The sequence below is a fragment of the Monopterus albus genome, unplaced genomic scaffold (genome assembly GCF_001952655.1).
Source record: "Monopterus albus unplaced genomic scaffold, M_albus_1.0 scaffold40.1, whole genome shotgun sequence".
Taxonomy (NCBI): domain Eukaryota; kingdom Metazoa; phylum Chordata; class Actinopteri; order Synbranchiformes; family Synbranchidae; genus Monopterus; species Monopterus albus.
Window position 1 is genome coordinate 4,550,804 of NW_018127920.1, and position 16,274 is coordinate 4,567,077.

At 40.2% G+C, this 16,274-nt stretch overlaps 1 protein-coding gene across 2 annotated transcripts in view; it reads left to right on the forward strand.

The window, feature by feature from the left end:
* The window catches only part of ptar1 (protein prenyltransferase alpha subunit repeat containing 1), an 18,744-nt gene extending 2,520 nt beyond the window's left edge, over nucleotides 1-16,224 (forward strand). The window contains exons 2-7 of one of the 2 annotated variants that reach the window (XM_020599342.1): nucleotides 1,581-1,750; nucleotides 5,358-5,424; nucleotides 5,665-5,769; nucleotides 9,935-10,085; nucleotides 10,858-11,213; nucleotides 15,084-16,224. In XM_020599342.1, the coding sequence (XP_020454998.1) occupies nucleotides 1,581-1,750; nucleotides 5,358-5,424; nucleotides 5,665-5,769; nucleotides 9,935-10,085; nucleotides 10,858-11,213; nucleotides 15,084-15,468 (1,234 nt within the window). In that variant the 3' untranslated portion in view covers nucleotides 15,469-16,224. Of the gene's footprint in view, nucleotides 1-1,580; nucleotides 1,751-5,357; nucleotides 5,425-5,664; nucleotides 5,770-9,934; nucleotides 10,182-10,857; nucleotides 11,214-15,083 lie in introns of both variants that reach the window. The other variant, XM_020599341.1, reaches the window with a different exon arrangement.
* The last annotated feature ends 50 nt before the right edge of the window (nucleotides 16,225-16,274 follow it).

Sequence of the window (16,274 nt, forward strand, 5' to 3'; positions counted from 1 at the left end):
ATGTGTGTGTATATATATATATATATATATTTGTATATGCATGCATGTGCGCACACAGTATATATCGAGACACTGTACCACTAGCAGTTATTACCATGTTACATTGTTAAATCACAGGAAATCATGTGATTTAATAATCATGACATTGTTGATCACATGTCAACTCATGCTCTGTTACCCTTTTATGCTCTCCTGAATAGAACCTTTGACTTTTTCCGCATTTCAGGGCCAGTCTTGACGAGAAAGACACACTCTCAACTAAAAATTACATTCTCATATAGCCTATGCAACTACACTGCAAATTTTGATATGCTTTGTATTGAATGGATTTAATTATTAGATTTTATTCCAATGCGGCATTACATTTTCAACACTTTTAAGTTTTGCTTTCTCTAAACCAAGCGCTGAGTCAACACATCTACCTATGGCATCTATGGCAGTTTTTTTTACACAGTAAATAATAATTTAAAGTGCTACAGTCAAAGCTTGTTTTTTTATTGCAGCAGGTGGATGGTGCAGGTTGAGAAATTGTTATTGCTCTTATATATGTATATTTTTACATTTACAGCATGATGCTAAAATTCTCCAAGCAGTCATCACATGCTATTGATTTGCCTCAAAATTAATATCATTGTCCTGACCTGTAAGATTGTTAATTGCACAGTGTGAAAACACCTCAAGAACAATTCAAGTTTGTGTTGAAAATCTCACAAATTCAAAGCAAAAAAGCATTCCAAGAAGACCAGGCTGGCCTTTGGCCAATATCACCCGGAGCAAGTCAATAGTCTGAAATACAAAGGCAGCTAAGAAAGGAAATGTCTTTGTCTCTCAGTTTCTGAGCAAAAGGTAAATAAATATCAATTGAATTAAATTGTCAATATATTCCTGCAGATGTGACTTGATACCACAAGGAAAGCCACATAATGTATTGTCATGACAGATATGCAGCAATTATTTAAAGTTTAAAAAATAAATGTAAAAAAAAATGTAATTAAAAAATTGTGGCAGCTATGTCCTTGGGCAAGTTGCTCCCGATGACCTTGCAGGGACAGTGCCACTGTCAGGCTGTGTGTGTGTGTGTGAGTTGGACCCTCAGATGGCTGGTTCAGTTCTGTACCGGAGACAAATTCCTTGTGTGTGTAATATACTTGGCCAATAAAAGTCCATCCAACCATTATCTATACCGCTTATTCCTGGCAAGGGGTTACTACATAGTGGAGCCTGTCCCAGCTTACACTGGGCGAGAGGCGAGGTCCATCCTGGACAGGTCACCAATCTATCACAGGGCTGACATGTAGGCAGACAACCACACACACTCCCGTTCACTCCTAGGGGCAATTTAAAGCTGCCAAACAACCATGTCTTTAGACTATGGGAGGAAGCCGGAGTACCCGGACAAAACCTATGCAGGCCCAGGGATAACAGGCAAACTCCACATTTAAAGGCCCCGGGCTCGAACCTAGACCCCTTTTTGATGTAAGCCGACAGCACTAACCACTTAACGACTGCGCCACCCACCAATGAAAGTGATTAAGTTAAAATTTGCCATCAATCTTCATTCTCTTTTTCTTCTCGCTCAGTGATGAGATCGGTGTGATCCCATGTCCAGGGGCCCGCTACAACCGCAGTCCTATTGTGCTGGTGGAGAACAAGCTGGGTGTTGAGAGCTGGTGTGTCAAGTTCCTGCTTCCATATGTCCATAATAAGCTGCTGCTTTATCGCCAACGGAAACACTGGCTAGACAGGGAAAGTAAGTGAATTCGCTCAACAAAGAAGTTTTACTCTGAGACTATTTATTGTTAAATGTATGTCTTTGACAGATTTTAGGCCAGAATATATCTGTACAAAGTGTCCTTGTTGTATTTTCTTCTTTAACCTCACACCCCCAACACGGGTAATAGGCAGGGTATATTGTTACATGGAGAAGCCTTGACAATAAAATTGATTTGAGTAATGTTTTATGAAGTACCCAACTGTCGGTAGTTTTTCCATGTATATTTATTTTGAAAGGCAGGTCTCCAGTCACCAGGTCTTTGACTTGCCTTGGTGAAATCAGTTTAATTTTAGTTTTTGTATATATAGATTTTTTAAATAGCCAATGAAAATTGAGTCCTTGTAATACAGCTTGCTTTTCAAGAGCCATTACTCAGAATTTTGTGGCAGCTGTCACTGGCTGATCTTTTCTCTTTAACCTGATTAATTAAATATTGACCAATGTAAGCTTAATTTATTGTTCTGCGTTGAATCTACACCATAGGTACAGCATAGGTAATACATAGCCTACTGTACATGTCCTGGTGATGCAGACATTAACAACTGTGATTGGTTGCATTTCCTCGCCTCTCAGTGACTGGACAAGTATGGAACCCCCCCGCCCTCGTTTTGTCTCATTTGGTTCATAGGGCAGAGACGCACCAAGCTGGCATGAAAGAACTAGCAGTGACTTAGGCTGAACTCTGTGTTGCCTCACATGGGCTTTGTCTGGGCCACTCGGGTTGAAAAAGTGCCACTTAAACACACTGCACAGGCTACAGCCAACAGCCGACTAGCAGGTACATTCTGTGTGACAGGAATAACTCCACCTGGCAGCAGGTAGAGGTATCTATATTCGCCATTCAGAAAATAAAAAAAGAAGAGCTAGAATGTGGAAGTATAAGTTATAAACAAAACACCTCTTGTTCAAAACAGATGCCGTCTGTGGCCACTTTCAATCGAGAATATGTTTGATAAAAAGTTGCATATGACACTTGGGTTCTCTGCCCTTGTTTGGTTGTGAAAGGAGAAAGTGGGTTGTGGAGGCAAAAAACAAGGAGAAACTGCACTAAATGGGTGAAATCCTGAATACTACAGCAACAGGCTGAAGGGGCTTTCTCTTCTCATGCATTGATTTGCTAAGCTCAACAGCCAGTCAAAGTGGTCTCTGTCTCACTGATGAGGCCCAACCACCGATGCCGATTCAACATGTCAGATAGGTCAAAAAACCGCTGACAGGGGCCAACTAGTGCCAGTGGTGTGGGACACATGGGGAGGACAAACCTCGAGAGATGATCACTAACAGCCCGACGGTGGCCGACAGCCGACCATTGTCATGGTGTGTCTCTGCCCATCAGACCATCTCCTCCAGTGTCCTGTTTCTTATCTGTGTTCCAGTAATTTCAATAAAAATATCTGTGGGTCAACATCTATTACTTTTAACTCAAACATGACCCACTCAGTTTCATTCACCATTGTTAGAAAGTGGAGAAGAAACACATCACAGTGATATAGAAACACAACTGCCAACCAGTGTTTTGGCAGTGTAATTGCAGGGTGGCACAGACAGCACACAAGTATAAATGCTCACAATGGTATAGGCCATTTGCATGTAGATTCAATGCAGAACCGTAAATCAAGCGTTATCCACATTTTTATTCTATATACCTATTGAGTCGGGGACTGATTTGGGGGTCAGAAGCCTGAAATTGGTCCCATATAGACACACCAGTACAGCAGCACTTCAGAAAATACAGTATTCAACTCATCAAAATTGCCATCTTTTCCCAATAATCTACACTCAATATTACACAATGAAAATATGTTTACAGTTTTTTTCAAATTTAATAAAAAATAAAAACTAAAATCAATTATTTTCCAAACGTTAAGAACCTTGACTCATTACTTTGTAAAAGCCACTTTGGCTACAAACTTTGCACATCTGAATTTGAGCAGTTTATCCAATTCTTTCTGGCAGATCCTCACAAGCTCCTGCAGATTAAATGGAAAGTGCTTGTGAACTGCCATCTTCAGATCTTTCCACAGATGTTCTGCGGAGTTTATGTCTGGGCTTTGGCTGGGCCCCTCAAGGTCCGTCAGAGACTTGTCCTGAAGCCACTTCAGTTTTGTCATGGCTGTTTGAGTCAGGTCATTGTTGTGGTGAAAGGTGAACTTTAACCCCAGTTTCAGGTAACATGCACTCTGCAAGGACATCTTTGTGTTTGGTTGCATTCATCCTTCTCTCAGTTGTGATCATTGTTCCTGTCCTTGCTGCTGAGAAGCCCCCCTGGTATTAGCCAGATGATGAGCAGTCACTGCACCAGATATAGTGCTTGGAGTTCTGCCCAAAGAATTCAGTTTTTGTCTCATCAGACCAGTGAATCATTTTTTTCATGCTCTTTTACTCAGAGTGGCTTCTTTCCGGCCATCAAGGTCTGATTAATGGAGAACTACTGAGATGGTCATCCTTTGTACAGGTCCTCCTGCCTCTACAGAGGACTTCAGAAGCTCTGTTAGAATCACTGTTGTGTTCCTGGTCACCTCCCTGAGCTAGCCCTTCTTGACTCAGTTTGGTTAGATGTCCAACTCTAAGAATGTTCCTGTTGTGGGGTTTTTTTCCCCATTTTACAGCCTCTGAGACCACTGTGCTCCTGGGAGGACAAAGTGGAAATTTAGATATACACTAAAACCTTAAGTTTGATTGGAGTATAATTCGTTCTGGCAATGTGCTCGTAATCCAAAGAACTCGTATATCAAAGCAAATTTCCCCATAAGAAATAATGGAAACTCAGATGATTCGTCCCACAACCACTTATCCATATAAAAATGATTACAGTAATACAAAATACAGTATAAAGTAAAAATAAAACAAATTAACCTGCACTTTACCTTTGAAAAGAATCGTGGCTGGCGTGACAAGAACCATCCGCAGCACAGATATTGACTATATGAGTGAGGCACAAGAACCATCGGCTCAGTTGTGATGTGACGCTCGGCAGACAAAGCGTACGTACTACTCGTATTGCAAGACCTCGCTCCTTTATCAAATTAAAATTTTTGCTCATCTTGCAAAACACTCACAGACCAGTTTACTCACAATCCAAGGTTTTACTGTAGTTTTATACCTTTTACTCTTTAAAACGTATTTATAGACAGATCGGACAAGATGCACCTGAGCATAGCTTGAAGCAGTAGCGAAGGGTTCCTGCACCTTAGTAAATGTGAGATTTCAGTTTTTAATATGTAATAAATCTGCAAACATTTCTAAAAATGTTTTCTCTTTGTCATTATAGGTTATTGAATGTAGATTGGTGGGCATAAAGGGCAATTTAATTCATTTATAATTAGAATTAGAATTTCGTTTGCTGGCCAAGTATGTTTAAAAACACAAGAAATTCTCAGTGTGCTTGTTATTCAACAAGAAAATAGGAAAATATGTGCATTTAAAATAGGAAGGAGAATAGGAGGGAAAAAATTTAAATCTACAACAAAGAGTATATCAAAAGTAGAATATTTTCTGAAGCCACTGTAATTGTGCCATCCTAATATTGTCTTAAAACTGCTAAATAAAATACAGAAACATTTTATGTTTGTGTGTCCTTCAGCTTTAGTGGATATCACCTGCACTTTGTTGCTACTTAACCCAGATTTCACCACTGCCTGGAATGTCAGGTACGTTACACCTAGTCATAGTCATGAACTACAATGCAACTACAGGAATATTTGTTGTCAGCTGGTCATTGTCTATGCTCTTAAATATCTTTACACAAAAAAGACAAAATACTATATATACAAAGCTAATCTCAGCTCAACGGCACACATTGGTTCAAGGATGCTATACTGACACTGTGGAAAAAAGGCTATAGTTTTATTTGGAGGTCTGCTGTAATGCCTAGCTAATTGTGGTTGCAGGAAGGAGCTGTTGCAGTGTGGAGTTCTTAACCTAGAGAAGGACCTCTACCTGGGCAAGCTGGCCCTCACAAAATTCCCCAAGAGCCCAGAGACGTGGATTCACCGGTAAGACTTTTTCTGTTTGGATCCGGCACCTCTCAAATTGTGACCGGCACCTATTTTGATGGACCTGACACCTCATCTACATATGAAAGAAATTGAATATATGAAAAATACAACCCCAAATCAGAAGAAATTGGGACGGTATGTAAAAATCTAAATTAAAAGTGAAAATACTGATTTGTAAATCATCTGTCCTGTGTTACATTGAAAACAAAAAAGCAGCACATTATTTGATGTGATACTTCATCAGTTTTTTTCTTTGTTAAAAATAAACACTCACCTAAATTCTGATGCCTGCAACACATTCCAAAAAATGCATTCAAGAGACGGTTGCATTTCAGGGCCAGTAATAATAATAATAATAATAAACTTTATTTGTACCGCACTTTCCAGCTCAAAGGCACAAAGTGCTACAACAATAAAAACATAGTAATACAATATCAGTTAAGAACACTCATAGACAAACAGAAGCCAAATAGATATCCAAGGTCTGATATACATTGGCCCAAGATAGGAAGGGATTTGGATATGTCAGGATCAATACACACACTAACATATTAAAACTAGTTAAGAAATAAATTATTAAAGGTGATGAAAATCAGTGAACACACTAAACATTAAAAGCTTGTTTGAAAAGATGCGTTTTTATCGCTGACTTAAACGCTGCTGGCTCAGTTATCAAGCGTATATCTAAAGGCAGGGAATTCCACAGCCTAGGGCCATGTATGGCAAAGGCGCGACCTCCTGACATCAAAAATGCTGTTTCTGAGGCAAAACCAAGAAATGCGGAGGAATTGAGGAATGTAGTGCGATCGTTCTGGGCTGGAATACCTGTTCACAGGTGCCAGAAGTTGGTGGACTCCATGCAACACAGATGCGAAGCAGTTCTCAGAAATAGTGGTTATACAACTAAATATTAGTTCAGTGATTCACAGGAAAGCTAAATCTTCAAGCATTTTTCAGTTTATACAGTAAATGTTTGAGTTTGTAAAGAAAAATGCAGACTTACTTCTTTTGAATATTCCTGTACTTTCTGTAAAGAAATAACAAATTTGATACATCTTTCCAAACGCATGAGTAGCTTTCTCTAAGTCATTATGAGAGAGAAATGGCTTTACCTTTGCCGTAATAAGGTTTAAACACAAATCATCAAAAATCTGCTGTTTCATAGTTTCTTTTAAATTACATCATACATACATACTAACTACATACATACTTGCATACTAACAATTTATTTTTCCTTCAATGATATGGTTAAAGACATCATGATAAGTGAAATACATGCAACTATGTAAAGACCAAACATAAGTAATTCAAGCTATAAGTAAGAAAACTAAAGACTACCATAATAAAGCAATCAACCTCATGAACTCCTGTGATCTGAAACAATCTCCAAAACAATTAGATATCATCACCGGAAATCAGAAAATCAAAGGATTATATGTCAAAGATTTAATGTATGTATCAAAAGTAAACAAAATGCCAAAGTATAATGTAACGCATGAAGTGATCATAATGAAAATGAAATATCAGTGATTATTGATATACATATGTATTAGAAACTACTTCTGATTCAAACATAAGCAAGAGTAGATATGAAAACTACAATTTACATGTAAAGTATAAATCAAATGTAAAAATATTTCAGTAGTTCTCACACAGTAGCTCATTTTCAAATGATGCTGTTCACCTCCTGAAATAACATAATAAATAGCAGCATTTATTAGCTAGTGTAATCAGTCAGTGAAATCAGTCAGCTTTATGGCCCCAGGAAGACACAGGAAAACTGCAACACAATGCTATTGTTTTGAATGCAATGAGGGACAGTGGGTCTCACACTTTCTCAGAATTCACAACTGTGTGAACAGATCATTTCATAGGTATCTGCATAAATGTATTGGTATCTAAATATATACATACAGATAAATGCCCTTTTTCTGAGCTTGAGCATCCCCCCCTTTCACTTAATGGTCCGAAATATTGGTCACTGTGTGGAGACTTGGTATAGGAGGGTTTTGATGAGAGTTGTCTGAACTGAATAAGCTATGGAGGTGCTGCTCAAAGACAATGTGCACGCTGCACTCACTCCAAGCAGTGCAGGGGTCACATTATTGCAAGAAAATACAGAATGTTGTTATAATGACTACCTACGGTACATTGTTAAAACAACAAAATACAATAGGTCCTAATAATGTGAAAAATGTTTTGATGTGAAAATACCTCATAAAAATGAGCCAAGTATCTTGTAATAAGAAAAGTTTCTTGTTAAAACAAGATTTATGCAGACAGTTTTTGCACATACTGTGAAATATAATAATGCAGGTGCCACTGATGTTTACTATAGATAACATCTGCATCACTTAGAAGACTTGGATGTTTTTCTGCAGGCAAACAGCTGAGCTGTTGCACACTCATCCACACTTTACACAGTGAAATCAATAGGAACAAAACGGTTGTCGTCAAGATGTGCATGGTGCCACTATTGGAAATTAATGAATTTTAAGATGAACATTTGAATGCAAAGCAGATATATTGTTTGTTTAATTCCATACTTGTCCTCTTTGATCTCAGTGTTGATTTTGACACCATTGACCACAGCATCTTATTACAGAGACTTGAACATATTATTGGGATTAAAGGAACTGCACAGATTTTCTGATAAATAACATTTGAACCAGTTTCCAATTTGTTCATGTTAATGATGAATCTTCCACACAGACAGAAGTTAGTCACAGCGTTCCACAGGGCTCTGTGTTAGGTCCAGTTCTCTTCACTTTATACATGATCCCTTTAGGCAATGTATTCAGAAAACACGTCATAAATTTCCATTGCTCTGCAGATGTAATAAGGGCATATAAATGCCAGGAGAGGGGAGGGGAGGAGAATAGGGGAACGAAACTTGGAACATCATGTGCGGTCTCCAGCAGTCTAAGCCAATGGCAGCATAACTAATGCATTGCTCAGGGTCACCTGATCCAGCCCTAACTATAAGCTTTATCAAAAAGGAAAGTCTTAAGTCTAATCTTAAAGGTAGAGAGGGTGTCTGCCTCCTGAACTGAGACGGGGAGTTGGTTCCATAGGAGAGCAGTTTGATAGCTAAAGGCTCTGCCTCCCATTCTACTTCTGTGGACTCTAGGAACCACAAGTAAACCTGCACTCTGAGAGCTAAGTGCTCTGTTAGGATGATAAGGCTCTATGAGGTCTTTAAGATATGATGGAGCCTCATCATTAAGGGCTTTGTATGTTAGGAGAAGGATTTTACATGGAGCCAGTGGAGAGAAGCTAATATAGGAGAGATATGATCTCCCTTGCTAGTTCCTGTCAGTACTTTGGCTGTAGCATTTTGGATGAACTGGAGGCTGGTAGGGACACATTGTGACATTCTGACAGTAAAGAGTTACAGTAGTCCAGCCTGGAAGTAGCAAGTGGTCAGCTGGGCCCCTTGGAGGTTAATATATGCTGATAGGTATGATTGTCTCGGCCATCCACTTGTATTCGGATCACTGAGATGCATCTTAAAACCAAGTCTAAAAAGGCCTAATAGTACAGAAACATCCTAAATTGCCTCCATCCTTTGGTGGTTTTCTGTCCGCACTGGTCAGTATTGCCGAGTAGAGGTGTGAGCGGTGTAGCCGTGCTGAGCTGCTCTTGAATCGGTGCAGTTTTTTTATGATTCTGAACAAATTTAAGGAGTAGCTTGGCATCCCTCATAACTCCAAATAATCTCGAGGTACCCAAGATTAAACATTAAATGGCTGGAAACATGCGGCATGAGCAGGCCGAGGGCACTTTAAGGGCTTTCCCTCAGTGCAACATTTCAGCCAATCACGTCTCAATGAGCTGCCCCTGTTGAAGGCGGCCCTGGGCCCCCCTCAGCCCTGGGCAGATGCAGGGCCAGCTGAGCCTGACCCAGCTCTTTAGAACAAATGGAAACAGAGGCCAACCTGTGCATGTCCTATTCGGCTTGATTAAAGTGGGCTGACCCATGGCGATACAATAATACCATTTGGGGGCTACACATAGAGACTAATTATGTATTCAAAAGAGCAGATGGCATTGGCATGTGACGGATGAAGGATCATTGATTGTATTGTAGAAATTGGTTTGGCAGCAACTGTACACTTGGGTAATGGAGTTATCTAACCTATCAGTTAATGTCTCCCTGCAGACGCTGGGTGCTGCAGCAGATCCTGCATCAGTTTTCTGCTGTTGCACGCAGCAGAAAGCAGCACCATCAGGGTGAAGTAGAGCAAGCTGATGCAGAGAGAAGCCAACAGCTCAGCGACTATCTGGCTAGGACACTTCACCAAGAGATGAAGGTGTGCTCTGATGCTGCCTGCCGCTATCCCAGCAACTATAATGCTTGGTCTCACCGCATCTGGGTGTTACAGCACATGGCTAAGGGCAATGCTAAGGTAGGGCAAGGAAGAGATGCTTTTATGTATTTATTTTTTAAATATTGGTTTACACTCAACAGTTGTTAGGTACACAAAGTTAAAACTGTTTAATGCAATAGTCCTGCAATAAATCCTCCCTTTATCAAGGTGATAATGTTCACTTTTGAATATGTAGTTTGTGGTGCATTGAATTATTTTGTCTTATACTAACAGGTGTTTCTGTTGTTTTGTCCACTACATTTCTGTCAGTGAGGGTATGCTAAATAACAAGTCCCTCTGTAACTAGCATTGCTCTTGTTAAGCGCAATCATGTTTATTTTAGTCTCATTCATCCTTTTCAAATTCTGTACCTCAGTAATAAAAATGAAATGGTGTGGTGTGGCATGCTACTGTAGATATGTTTACCCAAAAGTATAACTTTAGTCTTATGTTTACAGCTTGTATGATTTCTTGACCATGTGCCAATGTCAAAAATGGGAGCTTTAGTTGTTGAGTTGTGAAAGTAAAGGTCCTGCAGAAGGCTAATGCAGTCCCAGTTACTTGAGGCAGTGTGTTAAGTAGGCCATCTTGAATAATATCACCTAATGGATAAATTGCAAACATGAAGGTCTGATCTCCCACATGTATGTGTTATATTTCCTTATTATCAGTTTTGTTCACAAACATCTGTGCTTACTGCTGTTTCCACTGACAGGTTTTCCATGATGAACTGTCCTCTATGCGCCTATGGGTGTCCATGCATGTGTCTGACCACAGTGGTTTCCACTACCGCCAATTCCTGTTCAAGGAGCTGATCACTGAGCTGTCCCAGACTCCAGCTTGTACCACCACCAGTTCATCCAAACATCAGTCCAACACAGTCCCCAGCAGCAGTTCCCACCATCACAACCATGGCCAAGCTAATGGGGAGCTGTCAGGAGCAGAGGCAGCAGGCGGGGAGGAGAGGTGGCTCCGTTTCACCAAAATCCTTCAGCTCTTCCACCAGGAGATGGAGCTGTGCTCAGACTTGATCCAGTCCTTCCCTGGACACGAGACACTCTGGAGTCACAGGTGAGAACATAACACAAGGTTTGCCACTTTGCAGCAACTTCTTAGCAGAGCACAGCTTGCACGTAAACTGAAAATAATATAAAACATGAAACTTAAATATAGTACAGCATAACATTTATACTCGTGTACATGTTCTATACGTGAACTTTCAGTTGTGTTTATTACCTGAGACCTAAACCTGTTCTAAATAAAACAATCCCATCTGGACTTTTCACAATGACAAAATTGCAGGGAATATTATGTTTTTGTTGTCCTGTCAGTTTTGTAACATCCAACATAATTGACTTTCGCAAGACTGCCATCAAACATGACCTACTTTTGATATATGGAGAAGAGGTTGAGAATGGCACACTTTAGATTTCTGGGCTTGATGGTTTCAGGAAATCTGACATGGGAAACAAGTACAGCAACAGTGATAAAGAGAGCCCAGCGGTGCCTTTTTATCTCAGGGGGCTGAGGAGGGCAAGCCTACCCCCAAAACCCCTGCTCCAATTTTATCACTGTGCCACTGAAAGTGTGCCCACTTATAATATTTCAGTGTGGTATAACAGCTGCACCAGGGCTGAGCAGCAAGGTCTACAGCAGGTTATTAAATCTGCTGGGAAAATCATTGGGTGTATGTCTTCCATCTGCTTGAGTAGATTTAAACAGTGCAGAGAACCTCATCAGGAATCAAACACATCCAACACACCATTTATTTGAGCTCCTGCCTTTGGGCAGAAGGTTCGGGTTAATCAGCATCAACAACAACAACAATGAAAGATGGCTTTTCCCCCCAAGTTATCAGAATCCTAAATGCACAATGTTAGATGTGTATACATGGAGATATTTAGGTATTTAATTATTGGTCTGGATGCACTGCACTTCTACTGATGGCACTTTTAGAGATTATTATTATGCTTTATTGTGATGGTTTTAAGGACATTTGTACTTGTGATACGTTATTTTATTTTATTACTCTATTCTATTTGTATTGGGAGTTGCCGTGTAATTTTGTTATGTTCTGTACAATGACAGTAAAGGTTAACCATCAACAGCTTGAACACTGGTCTAAATAAGTTTTACTTCTCTGAGCAGAATCCGTCTCTCAAAGTTCTTATCAAACAAGCAACTCTGTTTGACACAGAAAATGTCCATGCCAATACTGACAAGCTGCTCGCATGCTGCAGGGTAAAATAAAAAAGCATTTGTTTTCTTTTATGGCCCAAAACTGTTTGACAATAGTTGAACTTCCTAAATCATTGTGCAATTATGAATGTATTTGAACTACCAGCAAGCTACTGCAAGTAGTTAAACTAATGTAATTATATAATGTTCACTACTCCCGAACACTGCATTTGGTAACTTCACGTTATAGTCGAGGAAGAAATGGGTTTATGATCTACATTCAGCTACAGTCTACTGGAAATTGGAAAACATCTGGGACAAACTAGGAAAAAAATTGGACAAGATGGAAAACATCTGGGACAAACTAGGAAAATACTGGCAGCACTGATATAATTTATGGTAATGATATTCATTTTCATTGGCCAAGCATGTGTTTACATACACAAGGAATTTGTTTCCAGTACAGAACCGAGGCAGCCATCTGCAGTGCCAACTCACACACACACTGATGGTGGCGCTGACCTTGCAAGGTGCTGCTCTGGCCATTGGGAGAAACTAGGGCAGGGGTGGGCACACTTCTTGACTCGCGGGCCACAATGGGTTCTAAAATTTGACAGAGGGGCCGGGAGCAGAAGGATGGAGTGTTTGTGTGGTCTAATATAAATGACATATAAAAGGTTTTGGCCTTTAACAGGTAGAAAAGCATGAATACACAAGGCTTATTGTACAAATGATTCTCCAAATGCATTTTTTTTTCATAACACAGTAGAGGAATAATGGCTTTGTTGATGTTCATGACGCTGAACGTCTGCTCACACACACACAGGTCGAGCCAAACAACGCCAGCATCTTCTGTGCCGTCCTCCAGAGGTTTGGAAACGTGGCTTCGTTAAGTGAAGCATAGAAGTCATTCAGTTTGAGAGTTGAACTTCTCCTTTAAAACGGAGGCAGACTGAAGATCGATTAGTTCCAATTGCAGCTCCTGTGGTGCTGTTTCAGGGTCTTGTGACAGGGGACAGGACACCAACTGAAGTGACTTGTCAATTTTTTCAAAATCACAGAACTGATGGCAGAATTCTCCATGTAGGTCGTCCAGTGATTTGCTGTATTTCTTTGCATTTCGGGTGGCCTCTTTCTGTATGGCTAGGGTGGGGAAATGAGCGAAAGATCTGTTTGAAATTTATCTGGAGAATAAAGTCAGCTTGGATTTGGAGGCTCTCACATTTATGAGCATTTCATGCACAAACTGATCTTTCCCCTGTAGCTTCACGTTCAGCTCATTCAGGTGTGAAAAAATGTCCACAGCAAGCACAAAGTCACAAAGCCAGTTCTTGTCACTCAGCTCAGGAAATTTGTCAGATTTCCCCATTAACTCCAAAAATGCGCTAATCTCCTCTTTGAGCTCTAACACTTGTTGAAACACTTTGCCCAAGCTAAAGTAAGTCCTTGTGATCTGCATCGGTTCCTGCCAGGAACGTAATAAACTGATGGTGCTCATATGAAGTTAACAAGTTTTACGACTGGATTCACAACATGATTAAGTTGCAATACAGACTTGCACAGAGATTCCTGATGAATGATGGAGTGAAAGAAAATAACAACCTGATCAGGGTTTTCCTCTTTCACTTTATCCTGGATTCCTTTTGACGTTTTTTCCATTTAAGTTTGGCGATCCATCTGTGGTGACATTGGCACGTTTACTCCAAGGTAGCCTCATTTTCTCTGACAGCAGAAACCCAGTCATATAAGTCCTCACTAAAACCAAGGCATAAAGAAATAATGCCACTCACAACTATAATACATTTATTTCAACTAATCCAACGGTTTTCAAACTGTGAGGTGCGTATCCCCTTGGGGCTGCCAGAAGATTTCAGAGGAGCTGCAGTGTGAGAAAAAGATAAACCAGAAAAAAAAACTGTAAACATCAAACTAAAGCTGTGCTATGCATTTGTAGTAACTTACTTCAGTGAAAGAGGAGACAGAGGGGTATGGCAATGAATATTTAAAGTTTGGATTTTCATGGATTGGTCCTGATTTTGCTCCACTGCCACAGTGTGTTATTTGCAAAGCGGTGCTAACTTAGCTAATAACAGAATGAGACCATGTAAGCACGTTTGGTGATAGGAAGCTAGAGGAACTGCAATCACAGAAGAAAGTAACTGAGACAACTCACCTACCCAGACTTTGAAAACCCCTGAGCTAATCTATGCAAACAGCCTTTTTGGTGCACAGTGTGACCTGAGAACCAATCCATCAGACAAGTCTGTCATGCCTACACTGTGCTTGTCTACAGCCAGGAGCTCACAGGAGTGTGTTTGGAAAGTGTGAATTTGCTGCTAAATGTGCTTTGACTGTCATGACAGGTAAAAAGGTTCATAGTCAGATGAGATGTGATGAGACTTGTTCTTTCACTTTCTTTTTAATCATGTCAAGTGGAGGTTTGTGACAAGATTGCATTTTTAATGTTAACATGCAACTTTGTCTCCCCAGGAAAATTGGTAATATGAATGTTAGTGACATAATGGCCTCATCTTTATTACACACGATGTGGACAAAAGTATGTGGACAACATGACTGTTGAGCATGTTATTAAAGATTGTACAAGTATAGCTTTTAGCTTAGCCAGTGAAAAGCATACCTTAGACCAGCTGTACACTAATATGTGGACCATTTACCCATGTGCTATAGTTATGACCACACGCTGTATTTGGGCAGTACATTTCGACAATAAGATGCCGAATGTGTGTATGCACTGTATTCCAGGCGGCATATCTTCTACTTATGGCACCATTTGAGAAGGGAACACCAGCAGCACTGCAGCAGCAATGGCAGCGTCGAGTCTGTCCACTTCAACAACAGTGATCCATGCCTGCCAGAGGTTGGTGCTCAAAGCTGTGCAGGCCAGGGGGTGAGTGTGAATGGACAGAAGCATATTAATGAACCTATGGAAGTAGACGCGGCGTCCTTGCCAGACCCACATGACAGCAAGAGACTGAAGAGAGGCATCATGCTGCCTGCCCCCCCAGCCCTGCTCTCTGAGCACAACTTTGTTAGCAGTATCCTGGACACTTGTGCTAACCCTGAGCAGAGACGCTTTGCCATGGCATATAAGAAGTGGTTAGACACTGTCATTGGTCAGCAGCCTTGAGAGAGTGAGAGAGAACAATTAGCCCTGTCTTTTCTTAACATCGAAGTTGCCTTTAGACAAAGATTTAGGATCAGCTTAACCACCTGTAGGGCTGACTTTGACTAACAGAACTTCAGATGCAGTGGTGACTTTAGAAAGCAGTCATGGGGCAACCTAGTTACCGTCCTGTCCTCGTCAGAGCGAGTGGAGAAGGTGGGGACGTTCTTCCTCAGAAACATTTGGATTCTCTTGAGCTTTATCTGAGCCAGTACCGTTCAGAATGGAAATCTGCACACATTAGGCCTATTGACTTGCTGTGTGTCTATACATAGATTCTGCTTACTTCAAGTGTCTCAGTGCCTCAGGTCAAATTTCCACATTTTTTTATTGCCAGCATGGTGTTCATTGGGACATGTGGTTTCATTTCATTTAGATATTTCAACAAAGAAACTCAGTGAAGCTGCCACAGGAGGTGGCAGGAGGTGAGAGCAGAGCAGAATTTACACAGTGTGACTAGTTAGAAATCACTTGTTTCCCTGGTTGTATGAAATGTTGAAATGGCTTAATAGCTTAATAGAAATAGGACATTAATGGAGTGAAATACATAAATGACCCATAAATTGTAACATCATTTAATAAATTGTTAAAGCTCTTCCATTATTGTGAAGTGTTACTTCATCATTCCTATTTACAAAGTAAGTTTGTTGACATTTATTTTGATTTAATAATTTCTTGTTTTTAAGTGAGGGGTGATTGGTAGCAACAATTTTGTCATGTGATGTGATTGACAAAATGTCATAAAAATACATTTTAAAATGACTTTTAGT